This window comes from Eubalaena glacialis, chromosome 1, assembly GCF_028564815.1.
Source record: "Eubalaena glacialis isolate mEubGla1 chromosome 1, mEubGla1.1.hap2.+ XY, whole genome shotgun sequence".
Taxonomy (NCBI): domain Eukaryota; kingdom Metazoa; phylum Chordata; class Mammalia; order Artiodactyla; family Balaenidae; genus Eubalaena; species Eubalaena glacialis.
In genome coordinates this window covers 213532312-213552674 of record NC_083716.1, presented here as the reverse complement: position 1 = coordinate 213552674, position 20363 = coordinate 213532312, and the positions used below count along the sequence as shown (strand labels likewise).

Genomic DNA, 20363 nt, shown 5'->3' with positions numbered 1-20363 from the left:
GACAGTGAACATTATGATATACCTTGATTTATAATGAGTTGTTTTTAAGTATATGCCTGACAATATGTTTCTTTGCTGTAATAAAAGCTGATCTCTTTGTTGAGTAACCTATAGACACATAAATATACCATTACCACTTACTGAATGCTTACCATGTGTCAGGTATGGCAGCTAGTATTTTACAAACCTAAACTCATTTATTCCTCACAATTACGAAGTATGAATCATACTCCCATTGTACGTGTAAAGAAAGCTTTAAAAGTGATGTACTTTTTCATAGCTAATATTAATTATACAGATGATAAATGGCAGTGCTCTGATTTTAACATAGGTCTCTTTGCTGCCAGAACCTGTCTTTTTATTTCAATACATGTATTATCTCACATTTTCTTAGACATTGCACAAGGATAAAGGCTTGGCAAAATTTTATCTCCAAGAAAGGCAAGCTATCCAAAGTGAAAAGGAATTGTATCTAGAGTTTATATCACACTGCATGTTTTCTTGTAACTTTCCTTCCTGCTTTTCCCTTTTCCAATTTTTCATAAAGCCATCTCTCAGTGAGTTTACAAAAGCCTGGGGTCCCTGCCATGCAAACAATATTATTCTCCTTGCAGTGCCAAAAATTCATTCAAAAAGGCTCTCAGTTCAGCTGGCCCTCTGCAATAGACTTAAATAAATCTTTAACCTTGGCAGTCCTTCAAGTACTGATTCACGCGGATCTCAGTTCTGATGTCTCCCTTTTCATCTGGCAATTGCTGACTTTTAAAGGGTCTATTGTATTTCTTCAGATTGTATTCAACAAAAATTCTTTGAAGCACTCAATCCCAGGGTCAGAAAATTTTCTCATGAATGAAAGAGACACTTGGTCTGTAAAAGGGTTATTTATACTCCTAAAAAAGTTATGTCTTCCAAAAGCAGTACCTGGCATTGAAGCGGTCACCAGGAGCTTGACCTCACATTGCTCTTTCTTCATGGTCTGCTTCAGATCCTTGAAGAACAGGCCTTCTACATAACCGACCACCTCCCACAGGAAAGTCAGAGTGGCTGAAATGGCATCCATCCCCCACTCGCAGGGGGTCCGCACAAAGTACATGATTAATCCCACCTATAAGTCAGAACAGGAAGTGGTCACAAAGTCACAGTAATTCTGAGCTTACATTCTCATTTCCTTGGCTTTTCTTTTTCTTAATTAAATATTGTTTTTTTGCCTTTGAATTCTCTATTCAAATGCTTCTCTAACACTTTCAGTGGCAGTAAGCAGGAGAAGGGATAATTGGAAAACTGGCCTGAACAGGTTGCCATATATTTTTATGTTATCACTAAAATACTTACTGCTATTTTTTTTTTTTAACATCTTTACTGGAGTACAATTGTTTTACAATGTTGTGTTAGTTTCTGCTGTATAGCAAAGTGAATCAGCTATATGTCTACGTATATCCCCATATCCCCTCCCTCTTGCATCTCTCTCCCACCCTCCCTATCTCACCCCTCTAGGTCATCACAAAGCACCAAGCTGATCTCCCTGTGTGATGCAGCTGCTTCCCACTAGCTATCTATTTTACATTTGCTAGTGTATATATGTCAATGCTACTCTCTCACTTCATCCCAGCTTATCCTTCCCCCTCCCCATGTCCTCAAGTCCATTCTCTACATCTGCATCTTTATTCCTGTCCTGCCCCTAGGTTCATCAGAACCATTTTTTTTTTTTTTAGATTCCATATATATGTGTTAGCATACCCTGAGAAAACCATAATTCAAAAAGAGTCATGTACCACAATGTTCATTGCAGCACATTTACAATAGCCAGGACATGGAAGCAACCTAAATGTCCATCAACAGATGAATGGATAAAGATATGGCACATATATACAATGGAATATTACTCAGCCATAAAAAGAAACGAAACTGAGTTATTTGTAGTGAGCTGGATGAACCTAGAGACTGTCATACAGAGTGAAGTAAGTCAGAAAGAGAAAAACAAATACTGTATGCTAACACACATATGTGGAATCTAAAAAAAAAAAAAAAATGGTTCTGAAGAACCTAGGGGCAGGACAGGAATAAAGACGCAGTCGTAAGGAATGGACTTGAGGATATGGGGAAGGGGAAGGGGAAGGGGAAGCTGGGACGAAATGAGAGAGTGGCATGGACATATACACACTACCAAATGTAAAATAGATAGCTAGTGGGAAGCAGCCGCATAGCACAGGGAGATCAGCTGGGTGCTTTGTGACCACCTAGAGGGGTGGGATAGGGAGGGTGGGAGGGAGACGCAAGAGGGAGGGGATATGGGGATATATGTATATGTATAGCTGATTCACTTTGTTATAAAGCAGAAACTAACATACCATTGTAAAGCAATTATACTCCAATAAAGGTGTTAAAAAAGAATTAAAAAAAAAATGACATATACATTTTTTCAACAGAAAACTAAAATTAAGGACCGACATGAGGAAGTTGTATAATGCCAAAGGGAGACAGAGAGGAAAGAGACATTTACTGAGTGCCCATCACATGCCAAGGACTGTGCCAGGAGGGGTTTCCCCATACAAACAGTGGTGAATTCAGCTGACCATGATTCACCTTCAGTCATATAATTAATGGGAATTTATTGAAAAAAAAATCTCCTTGGATCCTTTTCTCTTATTGTTGCTTCCTATTTGGAAATGAACATTTATAACCTACCGGAGGTGAAACTCACCAAGTAGTTGAATAGGATGTGAGAGGTCTGAGCAGGAAAGTCTCCGATATTCAGGAGAAGTTTGCGCAGCATGTACATTAACTCATCCTGAAAGAGCAACAGAATTTCTAGGTCTCATTCAGCTTCCACGCTGTAGGAAATAAAATTAACTTCTTGAAAAGCAAGGTGGGGGGATTTTTCTTCCTTTTGCCCACATGTTGATTTCCCTTATGTTCAGCATTTTAATATAGTATGTGTGATACTTGTTAAATAGCATTTAAGCCAACTGCAACACCGTCTCCTAGAAGTTAATATATGAAATTACTAAGCAATAGTCAAATTTTTAAATAAAAATTTAGACTGTGTCTGTAGGTCACAGGCAAATCACAGGAGAGCGGTACATTTAGTCATCTCTATTTGCTGTGGCTTCCAGGTGTGATGGAAATGTGAGGAGGCTCTATCTTAAGAAACCATTAAACAAACTAGGTTTATTGACCTTCATAGTTCTGCTTCCTACGTTTCAAGTCAAAGAGATAAAGCTGGGCCAAGAGAGGATAAATGGAGGTGTTTATAATTAACCTTCCTTTCAGAAACTTAATCTTCCAGTGAACAGGACCATAACACAGAAATGAAGAAATAATTTGTAATCATCAGTGTATTTTGCCATTGCTCAGAAAATGACTTTTATTTGGCATAATCTTCTCACAGGGTGACCTGATAAATTAGATTTTTTGATTAATGGAGAGTTTCAACATACTCTAATAATACTACCTGCACCACATACTACCAGCCAGTCAGAATTCAGTAAATGTACCGAACACTGAAAACATTAAACTGAATTTAATCTTTGTTTAAAAGACTGAGAATCTTTCAGTATCTTAGGGTCATTACTAGCAATGTACCATATACATACGGAGACATCAGTTAATGGAGAAATTCAAAAGAAAACAGCCAAGTTTCGTTTGTTCATCATTATCATCATCCAAAGTACTTCTCGGCTATGTGTCAGAGGACACCAATGTTGCATGCATGTCACTGTAAAGTCCACTGCTTGTTTTTAACCATGTTCACACACATAGCTACATAGCTACACTGTAAAGAAAGAGGAATTTACTTGTCTATTGCTGATGGTCAGTTTTTCCAGGAAATGTCGAAGAACTGTTGATGGATCTTCAATTAGACAATTCCATAAGACTTGCTGGGCCACAGCACTCACTTTAGAAGAGAAAGGAAATTGAATATTCATCTTAAATGGAGATAAATCTATTAGATAAAGTATTCAAATAATTTACTAAACTTTAATAGGTCTCTCTCAAGTTTTGCCTTACAGAGGTTCTGTGGACTCTTTTTCTATTGAAAGGCAGGTATCTGTTCTTTTTGTTGTTGTTTCTGAACATTTTAGCCTATAAGGAAAATGTGACAAAAGAGTATAGGATGCCCTTTAAATATTAGCATTGTTTTTGTTAAAAATGCATTTGTGATATACAATGGAATATCACTTAGCCATAAAAAAGGAACTCCTCCCATTTGTGACAATATGGATGGACTTTGAGGATGTTATGCAAAGTTAAAGAAGTCAGACAGAGAAAGAAAAATGTATGATCTCACTTACATGTGGAATCTAAGAAAACCCCAAACTCATAGATACATAGGACAGATTGGTTACCAGAGGTGGGGGGGGGGGTGGGTACTGGGGGGAGGAAAGGTGGTCAAAGGTTACAAACTTACAGTTATAAGATAAATAAATCCTGGGGATGTAATGTACAGCATGGTGACTATCGTTAACAATACTGTATTGTATACTTGAAAGCTGTTAAGACAATAGTTATTAAAAGTCCTCATCAGGACTTCCCTGGTGGCGCAGTGGTTAAGAATCCGCCTGCCAGTGCAGGGGACATGGGTTCGATCCCTGCTCCGGGAAGACCCCACATGCCGCGAAGCAACTAAGCCCGAGCGCCACAGCTACTGAGTTTGCACTCTAGAGCCCATGGGCCACAACTACTGAGCCCGTGTGCCACAACTACTGAAGCCCGCGCACCTAGAGCTTGTGCTCCACAAGAGAAGCCACCGCAATTAGATGTCCGCGCACCACAATGAAGAATAGCCCCCGCTTGCCGCAACTAGAGAAAGCCCCGCGTGCAGCCACGAAGACCCAAAGCAGCCAAAAATTAAAAAAAAAAAAGTTCCCATCATAAAAAAAATTGTAGCTATGTATGGTGATGGATGTTAACTAAACTTATTGTGGTAATCATTTTGTAATGCATACATATATCAAATGTTTATGTTGTATACTTAAAACTAACACAATGTTATATGTCAATTACATTTTAATAAAAAAAGAATACATTCATGAATCTTTGTTGTAGAAATTACCCTAATGTTAACAGTGGTATTTATTAAAGTCCCACTTCATTGTTTATTGTATGGAGAAATTCCTAAAGTAATTATTTGGTTTAGAAAATATGCTTTGTTTAGAATGCACATGAATTAGACATGACCTTTTATTGTTCACATGAATGTTTTAAATAATAACTCCCACAGCAAGATGACATAGTTGAGCCAGTAACAGTTAGGGTTCCCACTTCTAATGAGGGTGTCTTAGGAATAAATAATTATTCCTAATGTGAAAGAAAGTGCTACTTCTTTGGGAAAAGTGGTCAGGCTAAGATTGTCTGGAAGTGCCCAGGCTAAGAAAGCAGGTGGGTAAAAGTGAGTAGTGGGTAAGCATTAGATGATCTTCAGTTTAAATGGTTTAGTTTAGTTTTCTAAACTAGGAATATAGAGTTTAGCATAAATTTATTTTTCAGCCTCTATTTAAAATAAATTATACCAATTTTTTTTGGCTTCAGAAGCTAACCATCCAATTAAAATTGAGCTATATAAATAATTTAACAAGAGATATGTAAATATAAGCTTTAGCTTTCATGTATCTTTATAAATAATTAAAATAGATGTGGGTTTTTGTTAAGTTGAAATTGGTTGCAAAACTATCTTTATAACACTATTTTTATTCTAATTGCTAAGTACGGCAGTTTAATGCTTAAAACATGAGAAATACAGAAAAAGACAAAGAGGAGAATAAGACTGATAAGTCTACCAACCACCAAAACAACTATAAACATTTTGGAGTATATTCTTTCATATACATGAAATATATATTTACATGTATCTTTAAATAATATCATATAGAAAATACTCTCTGGTACTCACATTTTTAATTATCAATAAATTGAACAATTTTATGTTAATATTTTTCTAATGTGCACAGAAAGCTGTCATATGGAGGTACCATGATTAACTAATTGCCTATTGTTGGACATTTAAACTCTTTTCAAATATTTGTTATTTTAAAAATGTACAAGGTACAGCGTTCTCTGTAAACCTTAATTCACCCCTCATTACTGCCTTAGGAAATTGCTAGATACCAAAATCTGTGTCAAAGGGTGTACACACTTTTAAGGCTTATGGTGCATACCGTGAAACTGTTTCAGAGTGCTTGCATTAAATTTTTACTGCCATCAGCAAGGTGTGAGGATAATCTTTTCTCTGAATCTTTACCAGCTATGCATAATTTCTTTTGAAATAATCCTTGCAATTTTTTATATGAAATGTAAGATTTCACTGTTGTTGTAAACAAGTGTTATTTACAGATTTAACTGGCTGTTAGAGTGTGTTTATATCCTTTGTCCATTTCTCTACTGGGGTATAAAAAAGTCATTATTGAGTTATAAAGGTTTTTTTTTTTTAAAAAAAAATAACATCAAGAATATTAACCTGTTACCTGTGACAAATGTAACTCATCTTTACCCCTAGTTTATCATTTCATTTTTCAATTATTTTCTTTACTTATTACCTCTGGAAAGGAAATCAAGTGAGAAAGATGGCATTAATGATGTCAAGCCAATGGCTAAGATTTCTAAGGTGGCCAAAATCACTATTTGATTTCTCCATGGCCAAATGAGGGTTGGTCTGTTCTCCAGTCCTAAACAACGCTCCTGGAAAAAAAAAACTGCCTATTTGAAGTGCAATATCTTGGTCATAAAGTTTGTGGGAGGAAAAGGTGGAGAAAGTGGTAGTGTTAGTTCAGCGTACTACAAATCTGTCATTATAGCATGTCCATAAAACAACTCCACACGTGGCCAGCGGTTCACGTCTTCGAGGGCACCCTACTGCTCTTTATCAGATGAACGCCTCCAGTATTTACTAGAGTTACTGACGGTTTTGACCAGTCACAACTGTACCTGCTACTCCATCTTCCCGCACCTCACCATCCTCCATCAGATGGACAATGGGAAGCACTGCTGCACAGATGCATGCCGGGAACACAGCCTGAGGGGGCTGAGGCACGTGCGGGCTGGGCGTGTGTTCGGCGGCGTGTTCCTCATCTGAAGAGGGAGACAGAATCGGCGTGCTTTTCTCAGTTCAAGACCTACTTATGGAACATTTTTTTTTTCTGTGCAGATATCTAGTTGTGCCAGCATCATCTGTTGGAAAGACGATTCTTTCCCCCATTGAAGGTTCATGGCACCCTTTTCAAACTTGAAATCAACATACATGTAATGGTTTACTTCCGGTTCCAATCTAGTCCGTTGATGTGTGTATCAACCCTCAAGTCCATACTGCACAATCTTGGTTACTGCAGCTCTGTAGTCAGTTTTGAAATGGGGAAATGTAAGCTTTCCAACTTTGCTCTTCATTTCCAAGATTACTGTGCCTATGCAAGGGTGTGGAACAACTGGAACCCTTATGCTTTTTGGTCGGAATGTAAAACGATACAGACACTTTTGAAAAGAGCTTGGCAGTTTTCCTCACAAAACTTATACATAATGGTTCATAAGAGTGTAATTCATAATAACCAAAGGGTGGAAACAACCCAGAAGTCCACTCTAACTGGTGAACGGGTAAACAAAATGTGGCGTATCCATATAATGGAACATTACCTTGTAATAAGAAGGAATGAAGAACTGATACATGTGGCAGCATGGATCAACCTTGAAAGTATGCTGAGTGAAAGGATCCAGTCACAAAAGGCCACATATTATATGATTCCATTCATATGAGATGTGCAGAATAGGCAAATCCATAGAAATAGAAAGTAGATTATTTCTTGTCAGGGGTTGGGGGGAGTGATGGATGAGGCGTGACTACTAATGGGTATAGGATCTCTTTTGGGGATAATGAAACTATCCTAAAATTAAGTAGGGTTGATGGTTGCACACTCTACAAATATACTAACAACCACTGCATTACTCACTTCAAAAGGGTGAATTTTAGTATGTGAATTATATCTCAATAAAGGTGTTAGAAAAAAATATAGATATGTCTTGGGCTGCTGTGATTAATTAGCATTGGTCATTTTTGAAGTTTTCCAGGGTTGTGCAGTGAAGGGTTGAGAACCACTAGTTTCTGTACAACTTTTTGATGACTATAAATCGTGATGAAATCTGTATAATCATGAAGGAGCGAGTCCCCAGACAGTTATTTATCATTAGAGAAGCGTAGTTTTTAAATTCTTAGAACTGAAGAGTATCACATTTCTCCCCCGGAATCAGATTTCATTACAGGACTGGCACGAGCTTTGTTCTTCCTTTGATAAATTATTCCAGAACAGCATCCTAAAACATCCTACTGAGTCTTAGCTATGCACTGGAATCACCTGAGAAGATTTTAAAAACATTGAGGTGCTTGAGTCCCACCCTTAGAGATTCTGATTTGGTCTTGGGTTGACCTGAGCATTTTTAAAAGCTCCCTGGTTGATTGTAATGTGTAGCCAGTGTTGAAAACTGTTAACTGCCTAGAATGATGTTTTATTGAACCCTCAGCAATATGATGACGTGTAATGTAATTAAAATAGAACCAACTTATCAAGGACATTTGCTGGATTAAATCAACAATTTTTTTAGAATACCACTCATCTAATATACATTTTTAAACTTTAAGATCATGAGACAGGTTATTTAATGAAGACAGTGTAATGAAGTGAGATAATCATATCAAATAAAAATTGTTTCAAAACACACAAGTCATGAGGAATAAAGGACACATTTGTAAGAGGACACACCTTCAGCACTGACGGCTGAACGCACTGACCAGACTGACCCTCGGCGGAAGGAATAATTCCTGTGGGAAGTGCTGGAGGTACAGGATGGGCTCACAGACAGTCGACGGGATGCCAGATTGGTGACTTCTTCTACTGGCAAAGAAAATGGGGAACGTGAACTTTGGTTTTGTAACAAAAAAGTTATCATCACTATTATAGTTGTACTTACATCAAAGTGTATATAGCTCTCAAAGCATAAGGCTTAAGTAATTTAGAATGTACTTTGGTGAGGAAAAAACACATACAGAAAGGGAGACAGAAAATTCCTCCCAAAGATTTCACAAAAGTGGGGCAGAGAATCACTGAATTTAGAATGGTTCAGAAATCATTTTTCTGATACCAACCAAAAAACTGTCTGCACTTGTGAAGGCTGAGAGTAGTTAATGGACTAACCCCATTTTTAATGCTGAAAGATTGATTGCGTATGTTTTAGCACACACTCTGCATTCAGCTGTTGCCTGAATCATAGTCACTGCTTGGTCCATTATCATATTAGTTCATTCAATGTGGCTAATGTCCTCCTCTGTAGACAAGCCAGCTCTAAACATTTAGAAAAAGACAACTCTTTTCTCTTTCTTTAGATAGTGTCAGGAGGTAAGAGAGAGAGATAGAGGGAGCATATCACCTCATGTCACATAAAATCGTCAATGTTTATTTCAAAGCAAGTCCTTTCCCTTCTGTGTGACTCAGCCCCCCCGCCCCCAAAGAAGTCCAGTGTGTAGAGGGCACCTTCTTCTTCTGGCTCTGAGTTGGGTGTGCAGGTGGGCTCATAGCAAGCCTCCTGGGTGATGGGGATGGCGGTGATGAGGCTGGCTTCTCGACCAAGACGTTTCTTCTCTTCCTCCTGTTGCAAGTTCTTTAAGATGTGTTCTGCCCTTTGATGGGAGCGGGACACAGCCCGGGCTGAAAAGGATTTCTACGGAGACATGAAGGCAAGTTTATTTACTAGCAACTCTTCTGCAAGGTCATATGTATAAAGAGTGTTCTACTGAATGACACAGATGTGGTACTTTGCTCTCAGGAAATGTTAGGGCATCCGTGATCTAGTTTCATGGAGATTTATTTGTTTGCTTCTTTTTCTACCAAGTTTCCAGGCTGTGTACAACTAAGACATCCTTTTTCATTCAATCTGGATAATTCTTCAAGGATGTTTGTAATTTCGGGAAAGAAAAAATGTTATTTTACCTAATCTTATTTTAGGTTAAATATCAATGATCCACTCTTTAAACACATCGAATAAACATTTTTAATGCTCTGTTTCCTTCCAAAATTTCTTGAACTGGTTTTAAATGAAGGACATTTACTTCATAAGGTTAATAAAAGAGAAAGTCAGAACCATGGGAAGGAGGAGGAAAGATCTCTTTCATGTAAAACAATTAATTATGTGATTTATTTCATTTTTGTATCTTAAGTATCTACCACACTGCAAATACTTAATATTTAGAAATATTAATGTTAAATAATAATAAACATAAATAATAGAAAATACAATGGCACACTGTAAATACTTAACAATATTTATAGAAACAAAGCTACTGAATGGAAATTATGAGAGTTGGTAGTGTTACTATGGTTGAATGTAAAATCTGACCCTGTTTACCAGCAGCAAAAGCATAACAGATAAGAAACAATAAAGGAGGAAAGATTCACTTTGCAAAGGGGCCATTCTATTTTTGCCTTAATCATGATGCTTATGCTGAGATAAATTCCAAGAGCTCTGGGGATGAAGTCATTGGTCTCAGAGCAGGGAAGTGATCACTGACGTTCTTCACTACCAATTTGAAGTAATGTCTATGTATAGTAGAAATTCTACATCTTTGTTGGCCAGTGGTCACATAGGATTAAAGAGACAGACAAGGGGTGTTGGTCACTCCTCTAAAGGACAGCAGTCATCGAAGCTCCCTTTATGCAGGGTCTTAACATAAGACTAAAGGTTTCCAATAGTGGACGACACAACAGCAATTAAGGGCATTTGATGGGCCACATGGCAATTCATTTTCAGAGCCAGGGGTTAAGCTGGTTTATTATAATAAGATAAGGGAAAGATAACTGGATATAGAATTAAGGGCTTTGGATTGAAATTCACTGTGAAATTGGGAAGAGAATGTACTTGACTCAAATGAATCTATCACATGTATGAGAAAAAAACCAAGGATCTTTATACCAGTGGTTCAGATGCTGGAGGGAAGAACCAAGCGTGCCTTTGTCTTTGGCACAAAACCATCAGATATGAAGGTAGTGTATGCAGAAGAATTAAAATAAAAATATTCTGATGGGTAAAGAGTTCAAACAGTTCAAAGAAAATTACAAATGCCTAGAAAATATATGTATGACATGCAACAATGTTCAACCTCACTTCATATATTCAACCAACTTTTTAAAGATGTGTGAATAAAAAAGCCAATAACTTTGTTTTTTGTCATTCAATGTGGCATTAAAAAATAATACTAGTTAATTTGAATAAAGAAGACATTTTCCTATTGTGTTGTATAAGGGTAAAATGGTACAATCATCCTGGGGATATTTTGTGAGATATAAAAGAAATCTTTAATATTCACATACCAATTGCCCTAAATCCTGTGGGAAATTATGCAAGGAAATAATCATGAATTTGTGTATAGAGATGTGTTCTTTTTCTATATTTGCTTTATTTTCCAAATTTTCTACATTATCTTGTAATTTAGGAAAATGCTATGCAACAGGTGAAAAAGGCATATTTTGAAGATTCATTTTTTCAAAAGGCACATATTCTTGGTTCTTGTTTATAAATAGACTGGGTTCTAAACTTAACTGTTTATAAATTATATTACATAGAGCAGTAATGTATTAGAATAGCATAAGACCTGAGCTCTCAGAGTGATGTTTCTGATGATGATACTGATGATCAATAAGGTAAAGAACGGACTAAGGTCCAAACAAGGACAGCAAGAGCAGGCAACTCAGTTCTTTTTCTTATTCATCCAGAGTCAATCTCGTTAACTTTTGGGTAGCTTATGTAGGTTAAATGAATTGTTTGTTTTATAATAAAGAGAGGCAAAAGCACTACCTTTGGCTAAGAAATCAATGCCTAATGCTTTTAGTAGCTTTTATTATAAGGTGGCTGCTTCTATGATTACGGAACAAAACTGTTTTGGCTTCTGGAGGTCTGCAAATGCTCACCCCAGATGTTAGTTTCTTCTATCTCACAAGAACTAAAGGACTTTTGTGGTTGATTTTCTGTGCTGTTATTACATTCTTATGACAACTGTCTCACACATCCACTGTTCTCTCTTACATGTATACCATGGAGGCTGAAGATATTAGAAAGAAAGTGCCTGTTACTCACAGACTGGTCTTCATTAATGGGGTCCTGGACACTCCCGCTGCACTGAGGGACCCAAGGGGGGTCAAACATCGGGACAGATGGCATTCCAAGCACTGGGGAGGGCAGGGTGAAGTTTATACTGGGAGGCGGGATCTGTTAGTTGATATCAGAAGAATGAAGTGAGTAAGATGGAAAATAAGCTAGAATGAGTCTGAAGCAAAATTATGACATAATCTTTTAGAGCAAAGGATGTTATAAGGCACATGAAGAACGTCTCTGGGCCTCAGTTTACTCATTAATAAAATGAAGGGTTTCAACTATATGATCTCTATTTGTGTTAATCACCCCATCCTCCAAAGAACATCTGTGTTTATATAGCAAAATGTATGGAAGATTACACCCCAAACTTCTATGTGCTTACCTCTGGGGATGGTGCTGAAATCCTGAGGTTTATAGAAACTTGATTTTCTTACTCTACATTCTTATATTTCAATTTGTTTTAAGGACAAGAATTCACTCATATATGAGTTAGGTTTACTTATGTAATCAGAGAGGGAAAAAAAGAAGCATCTCTTGGGACATACACTGTGGATTTGAGGTTCAAGGACTGAAATGAACCTTGGGCTGGGTTTACTAATCTAATACCCATGTGGGATGTATCCCTCACCTTAAAAATCTGCTGTGCTCCCTCTTCCATCCGGGGCCAGACCTGATAGCGAAACCTCCAAAGCGTGTGGAACTTAAGGACAGCGTTCAGCCGCTGCACGGTCTCCGGGTGGTGGAACTCTGATGTCAGCATATCAGACACGGCCTCGGGGACTTTCACCGCACACAACAGGAACATGGCCGCTAAAGACAGTCAACAATTCATCAGCTACGCATCTCTTAATTTTGCATGATTCCTGGGGATAGGGAGAAGGGGGAAACTGCTTCTGTCTCTTGAAAATGACTACTGAGCTATAGAGCCAGGCCACGAGCACTGGCAAAAGCAAAGCCTGTTTCAGCACCTGGAAAGCAGACTTCATCCTTTGTGCCTCCCACAATCTTCCAATATCTGATGCGAGGGCAGTGACAGCACGACATTTCAGGAGAAAAACTCATTCTAAGCAAAGTTTCCTTTGGCTCACAGTGAAAAGTGAATGCCAGAGGAAGCAAATGAAGAAAGGAAATTACATGCTGAAATATCCTTTTTAGGAAATGGCTAGAGTCATCTCAGAGTAACCCTAGGACAGTACATAAAAATGTCCATGTAAAACTGTCTCAGTTCCATTAGTTATATTAAAAATAACATTCATCATCCGGTGAGTGGGTGCCACTGGGAAACTCTGAGGGCGCGGAAGTGGCTGACATGTGGTGGCTTGAGGAAAGGAAGACGAGGGCCAAAAAGAGCCTGCCGTGTGGCTGTGGCTGACGTGTGGCGGCTTGAGGAAAGGAAAACGAGGGCCAAAAAGAGCCTGCCGTGTGGCTGAAAGGGTCTTGGTGCTCCGTCCAGGTGTCAGGCCTGAGCCAAGTAGGTGGGAGAGCCGAGTTCAGGACACCGGACCACCAGAGACCTCCCGGCCCCACGTAATATCAAATGGTGAAAGCTCTCCCAGAGATCTAAATCTCAACACTAAGACCCAGCTCCACTCGATGACCAGCAAGCTACAGTGCTGGACACCCTACGCCAAACAACTAGCAAGACAGGAACACAACCCCACCCATTAGCAGAGAGGCTGCCTAAAATCATAATGAGTTCACAGACATCCCAAAACACACCACCAGATGCGGTCCTTCCCACCAGAACGACAAGATCCAGCCTCATCCACCAGAACACAGGCACCAGTCCCCTCCACCAGGAAGCCTACACAACCCACTGAACCAACTTTACCCATGGTGCGCAGACACCAAAAACAACGGGAACTACGAACCTGCAGCCTGCAAAAAGGAGACGCCAAATGCAGTAGGTTAAACAAAATGAGAAGACAGAGAAAGGCACAGCAGATAAAGGAGCAAGGTAAAAACCCACCAGACCAAACAAATGAAGAGGAAATAGGTAGTCTACCTGAAAAAGAATTCAGAGTAATGATAGTAAAGATGATCCAGAATCTTGGAAATAGAATGGAGAAAATACAAGAAACGTTTAACAAGGACCTAGAAGAACTAAAGAGCAAACAAACAATGATGAACAACACAATAAATGAAATTAAAAATTCTCTAGAAGCAATCAATAGCAGAATAACTGAAGCAGAGGAACGGATAAGTGACCAAGAAGATAAAATAGTGGCAATAACTACTGCAGAGCACAATAAAGAAAAATGAATGAAAAGAATTGAGGAGAGTCTCAGAGACCTCTGGGACAACATTAAATGCAACAACATTCGAATTATAGGGGTCACAGAAGAAGAAGAGAAAAAGAAAGGGACTGAGAAAATATTTGAAGAAATTATAGTTGAAAACTTCCATAATATGGGAAAGGAAATAGTCACTCAAGTCCAGGAAGGGCAGAGAGTCCCATATAGGATAAATCCAAGGAGAAACACGCCAAGACACATATTAATCAAACTATCAAAAATTAAATACAAAGAAAAAATATTAAAAGCAGCAAGGGAAAAACAACAAATAACATACAAGGGAATCCCCATAAGGTTAACAGCTGATCTTTCAGCAGAAACTCTGCAAGCCAGAAGGGAGTGACAGGTCATATTTAAAGTGATGAAAGGGAAAAACTTACAACCAAGATTACTCTACCCAGCAAGGATCTCATTCAGATTTGACAGAGAAATTAAAACCTTTACAGACAAGCAAAAGCTAAGAGAATTCAGCACCACCAAACCAGCTTTACAACAAACGCTAAAGGAACTTCTCTAGCAAGGAAACACAAGAGAAGGAAAAGACCTAAAAAAAAAAACCCAAAACAATTAAGAAAATGGCAATAGGAACAAACATATCGATAACTACCTTAAATGTAAATGGATTAAATGCTCCAACCAAAACACACAGACTGGCTGAATGGATACAAAAACAAGACCTGTATATATGCTGTCTACAAGAGGCCCACTTCAGACCTAGGGACACATACAGACTGAAAGTGAGGGGATGGAAAAAGGTATTCCATGCAAATGGAAATCAAAAGAAAGCTGGAGTAGCAATTCTCATATCAGACAAAATACACTTTAAAACTAAGACTATTACAAGAGACAAAGAAGGACACTACATAATGATCAAAGGATCAATCCAAGAAGAAGATATAATAATTGTACACATTTATGCACCCAACATAGGAGCACCACAATACATAAGGCAAATGCTAACAGCCATAAAAGGGGAAATCGACAGTACCACAATCATAGTAGGGGACTTTAACACCTCACTTTCACCAATGGACACATCATCCAAAATGAAAATAAATAAGGAAGCACAAGCTTTAAATGATACGTTAAACAAGATGGACTTAATTGATATTTATAGGACATTCCATCCAAAAACAATAGAATACACTTTCTTCTCAAGTGCTCATGGAACATTCTCCAGGATAAATCATATCTTGGGTCAAAAGCAAGCCTTGGTAAATATAAGAAAACTGAAATCGTATCACATATCTTTTCTGACCACAACGCTATGAGACTAGATATCAATTACAGGAAAAAAATCTGTAAAAAATACAAAGACATGGAGGCTGCTACTAAATACTAAATACACTACTGAATAACCAAGAGATCACTGAAGAAATCAAAGAGGAAATCAAAAAACACCTAGAAGCAAATGACAATGAAAACACAACGACCCAAAACCTATGGGATGCAGCAAAAGCAGTTCTAAGAGGGAAGTTTGCAGCAATACAATCCTACCTCAAGAAACAAGAAACATCTCAAATAAACAACCTTACCTTACACCTAAAGCAGTTAGAGAAAGCAGAACAAAAAAACCCCCAAAGTTAGCAGAAGGAAAGAAATCATAAAGATCAGATAAGAAATAAATGGAAAAGAAATGAAGGAAATGATAGCAAAGATCAATAAAACTAAATGCTGGTTCTTTGAGAAGATAAATAAAATTGATAAACCATTAGCCACACTCATCAAGAAAAAAAGGGAGAAGACTCAAATCAATAGAATTAGAAATGAAAAAGGAGAAGTAACAACTGACACTGCAGAAATACAAAGGATCATGAGAGAGTACTACAAGCAACTATATGCCAATAAAAAGGACAAGCTGGAAGAAAGGGACAAATTCTTAGAAAAGCACAACCTTCCGAGACTGAAGCAGGAAGAAACAGAAAATATAAACAGACCAATCACAAGCACTGAAATTGAGACTCTGATTAAAAATCTTCCAACAAACAAAAGCCCAGGACCAGATGGCTTCACAGGCGAATTCTATCAAACATTTAGAGAAGAGCTAACACCTATTCTTCTCAAACTCTTCCAAAATATAGCAGAGGGAGGAACACTCCCAAACTCATTCAACGAGGCCACCATCACCCTGATACCAAAACCAGACAAAGATGTCACAAAAAAGAAAACTACAGGCCAATATCACTGAAAAACATAGATGCAAAAATCCTCAACAAAATACTAGCAAACAGAATCCAACAGCACATTAAAAGGATCATACACCATGACCAAGTGGGGTTTATCCCAGGAATGCAAGGATTCTTCAATATATTCAAATCAATCCATGTGATAAATCATATTTACAAACTGAAGGAGAAAAAAACATATGATCATCTCAATAGATGCAGAAAAAGCTTTTCACAAAATTCAACACCCATTTATGATAAAAACCCTCCAAAAAGCAGGCATAGATGGAACTTACCTCAACATAATAAAGACCATATATGACAAACCCACAGCCACCATTGTTCTCAATGGTGAAAAACTGAAACCATTTCCACTAAGATCAGGAAAAAGACAAGGTTGTCCACTCTCACCACTATTATTCAACATAGTTTTGGAAGTTTTAGCTACAGGAGAGAAGGAAAAGAAATAAAAGGAATCCAAATTGGAAAAGAAGAAGTAAAGCTGTCACTGTTCGCAGATGACATGACACTATACGTATAGAATCCTAAAAATGCTACCAGGAAACTACTAGAGCTAATCAATGAATGTGGCAAAGTAGCAGGATACAAAATTAATCCACAGAAATCTCTTGCATTCCTATACACTAATGAGGAAAAATCTGAAAGTGAAATTAAAGAAGCACTCCCATTTACCATTGCAACAACAACAACAAAAATACCTAGGAATAAATCTACCTAAGGAGACAAAAGACCTGTATACAGAAAACTATAAGACACTGATGAAAGAAATTAAAGATGATACAAACAGATGGAGAGATATACCATGTTCTTGGATTGGAAGAATCAACATTGTGAAAATGACTACACTACCCAGAGCAATCTACAGATTCAATGCAATCCCTATCAAACTACCAATGGCATTTTTCAGAGAACTAGAAAAAAAAAAATCACAATTTGTATGGAAACACAAAAGATCCCGAATAGCCAAAGCAATCTTGAGAAAGAAAAACGGAGCTGGAGGAATCAGGCTCCCGGACTTCAGACTATACTACAAAGCTACAGTAATCACGACAGTATGGTACTGGCACAAAAACAGAAATATAGATCAATGGAACAGGATAGAAAGCCCAGAGATAAACCCATGCACATATGGTCACCTTATCTTTGATGAAGGAGGCAAGAATATACAATGGAGAAAAGACAACCTCTTCAGTAAGTGGTGCTGGGAAAACTGGACAGCTACATGTAAAAGAATGAAATTAGAACACTCCCTAACACCATATACAAAAATAAACTCAAAATGGATTAAAGACCTAAATGTAAGGCCAGACACTATAAAACTCTTAGAGGAAAACATAGGCAGAACACTCTATGACATAACTCACAGCAAGATCCTTTTGGACCCACCTCCTAGAGAAATGGAAATAAAAACAAAAATAAACAAATCGGACCTAATGAAACTTCAAGCTTTTGCACAGCAAAGGAAACCATAAAAAAGATGAAAAAACAACCTTCAGAATGGGAGAAAATATTTGTAAACGAAGCAACTGACAAAGGATTCATCTCCAAAATATACATGCAGCTCATGCAGCTCAATTGCAAAAAAACAAACAACCCAATCCAAAAATGGGCGGAAGATCTAAATAGACATTTCTCCAAAGAAGATATACAGATTGCCAACAAACATATGAAAGGATGCTCAACATCACTAATCATTAGAGAAATGCAAATCAAAACTGCAATGAGGTATCACCTCACACCGATCAGAATGGCCATCATCAAAAAATGTACAAACAATAAATGTTGGAGAGGGTGTGGAGAAAAGGGAACCCTCTTGCACTGTTGGTGGGAATGTAAACTGATACAGCCACTATGGCGGTTCCTTAAAAAACTAAAGATAGAACTACCATACGACCCAGCAATCCCACTCCTGGGCATATACCCTGAGAAAACCATAATTCAAAAAGAGTCATGTACCACAATGTTCATTGCAGCTCTATTTACAATAGCCAGGACATGGAAGCAACCTAAGTGTCCATCAACAGATGAATGGATAAAGAAGATGTGGCACATATATACAATGGAATATTACTCAGTCATAAAAAGAAATGAAATTGAGTTATTTGTAGTAAGGTGGATGGGCCTAGAGTCTGTCATACAGAGTGAAGTAAATCAGAAAGAGAATAACAAATACCGTATGCTAACATATATATATGGAATCTAAAAAAAAAAAACTGGTTCTGAAGAACCTAGGGGCAGGACAGGAATAAAGACGCAGACATAGAGAATGGACTTGAGGGCACAGGGAGGGGGAAGGTTAAGCTCGGACGAAGTGAGAAAGTGGCATGGACATATATACACTACCAAATGTAAAATAGATAGCTAGTGGGAAGCAGCTGCATAGTACAGGGAGATCAGCTCAGTGCTTTCTGTCCACCTAGAGGGGTGGGATAGGGAGGGTGGGAGGGAGATGCAAGAGGGAGGAGGTATGGGGATATATGTATACGTATAGCTGATTCAATTTGTTATACAGCAGCAACTAAAACAACATTGTAAAGCAATTATAGTCCAATAAAGATGTTAAAAAAATTTAAATAATAAAAATAACATTCATAACGTAGACTCTATTAGAAACATCTACCCTTCCAAGAGGCAGAAGAGATTGAGAAACCAAAAGAGATTTCATGAACCATAATACCATTGTTGTTTTTTAATTTGGGGAAAGCCAAATATGAATAAGAGAAAGATCAGTGCTATGATAAGTAACGAAGTCAATGAATAATGAGGAAAAGAAATACACTCTGTAGCATAGATGGAGGAGCCAGTGTTGATCATAAAAATATAATTTAAAAACTCTCTTGTACTTTTTCCCAGATCCTCAAAACATGCTCAGGCAATTGTTAGAACAACTGGGATTGAATCCCAGCTCTGAAACTTCTCTCCTATTGATCTTGGCCAAGCCTCTTAACTTCTTAACCTTTGTTTCTCTATTGGTAAAATGTCAATGATGATGATGGGGATGAGGATGAGGATGAGGATGCTGCTGATAGCTGCCTCCAAATTTGTTGTTAGAATAAAATAATATATGAGAAAGTGCTTTGTGACATGAAAAGTACTACAGAATTCTAAAGCATATTTTATTTTTTAGAGGCAATGTGGTATATGGAAAGGGCATCTATTTGTAGTCAAAAGATCTGGGTTTGATTTCCTGGCTCTGCTAATTCTGAGCTGTGTGCACTTGGTTAAAAGTCCTTTCAACCCCAAGACGGGAATAAAGACACAGACCTACTAGAGAATGGACTTGAGGACATGGGGAGGGGGAAGGGTAAGCTGGGACGAAGTGAGAGAGTGGCATGGACATATATACACTACCAAACGTAAAATAGATAGCTAGCGGGAAGCAGCCGCATAGCACAGGGAGATCAGCTCGGTGCTTTGTGACCACCTAGAGGGGTGGGGTAGGGAGGGTGGGAAGGAGGGAGACGCAAGAGGGAAGAGATATGGGGATATATGTATATGTATAGCTGATTCACTTTGTTATAAAGCAGAAACTAACACACCATTGTAAAGCAATTATACTCCAATAAAGATGTTAAAAAAAAAAAAAAGTCCTTTCAACCTTCTGAGTTGGATTTTGCTCATTTATAAAATCATTGTTATGAGGATCAAGTAAGACAGTGTGTATGCTATAGTTCTATAACAAATGTGAGCTACTGTCATCAGTAGCTTTTGATAATCTGTTTCTTAATCCTACCACCTCCTTAAATTTCCACTTTTTCTC

General features: G+C 37.9%; 1 protein-coding gene across 3 annotated transcripts in view; it reads right to left on the bottom strand.

Moving 5' to 3' along the window:
* The window catches only part of UNC80 (unc-80 homolog, NALCN channel complex subunit), a 236575-nt gene that overhangs the window by 57863 nt on the left and 158349 nt on the right, over nucleotides 1-20363 (bottom strand). For all 3 annotated transcript variants that reach the window (XM_061204567.1, XM_061204557.1, XM_061204576.1), the window contains 8 exons: nucleotides 12752-12933; nucleotides 12106-12237; nucleotides 9510-9696; nucleotides 8742-8873; nucleotides 6922-7065; nucleotides 3795-3895; nucleotides 2702-2788; nucleotides 922-1105 (listed from right to left, as the gene is read on the bottom strand). In XM_061204567.1, the coding sequence (XP_061060550.1) occupies nucleotides 922-1105; nucleotides 2702-2788; nucleotides 3795-3895; nucleotides 6922-7065; nucleotides 8742-8873; nucleotides 9510-9696; nucleotides 12106-12237; nucleotides 12752-12933 (1149 nt within the window). The remainder of the gene's footprint in view (nucleotides 1-921; nucleotides 1106-2701; nucleotides 2789-3794; nucleotides 3896-6921; nucleotides 7066-8741; nucleotides 8874-9509; nucleotides 9697-12105; nucleotides 12238-12751; nucleotides 12934-20363) is intronic.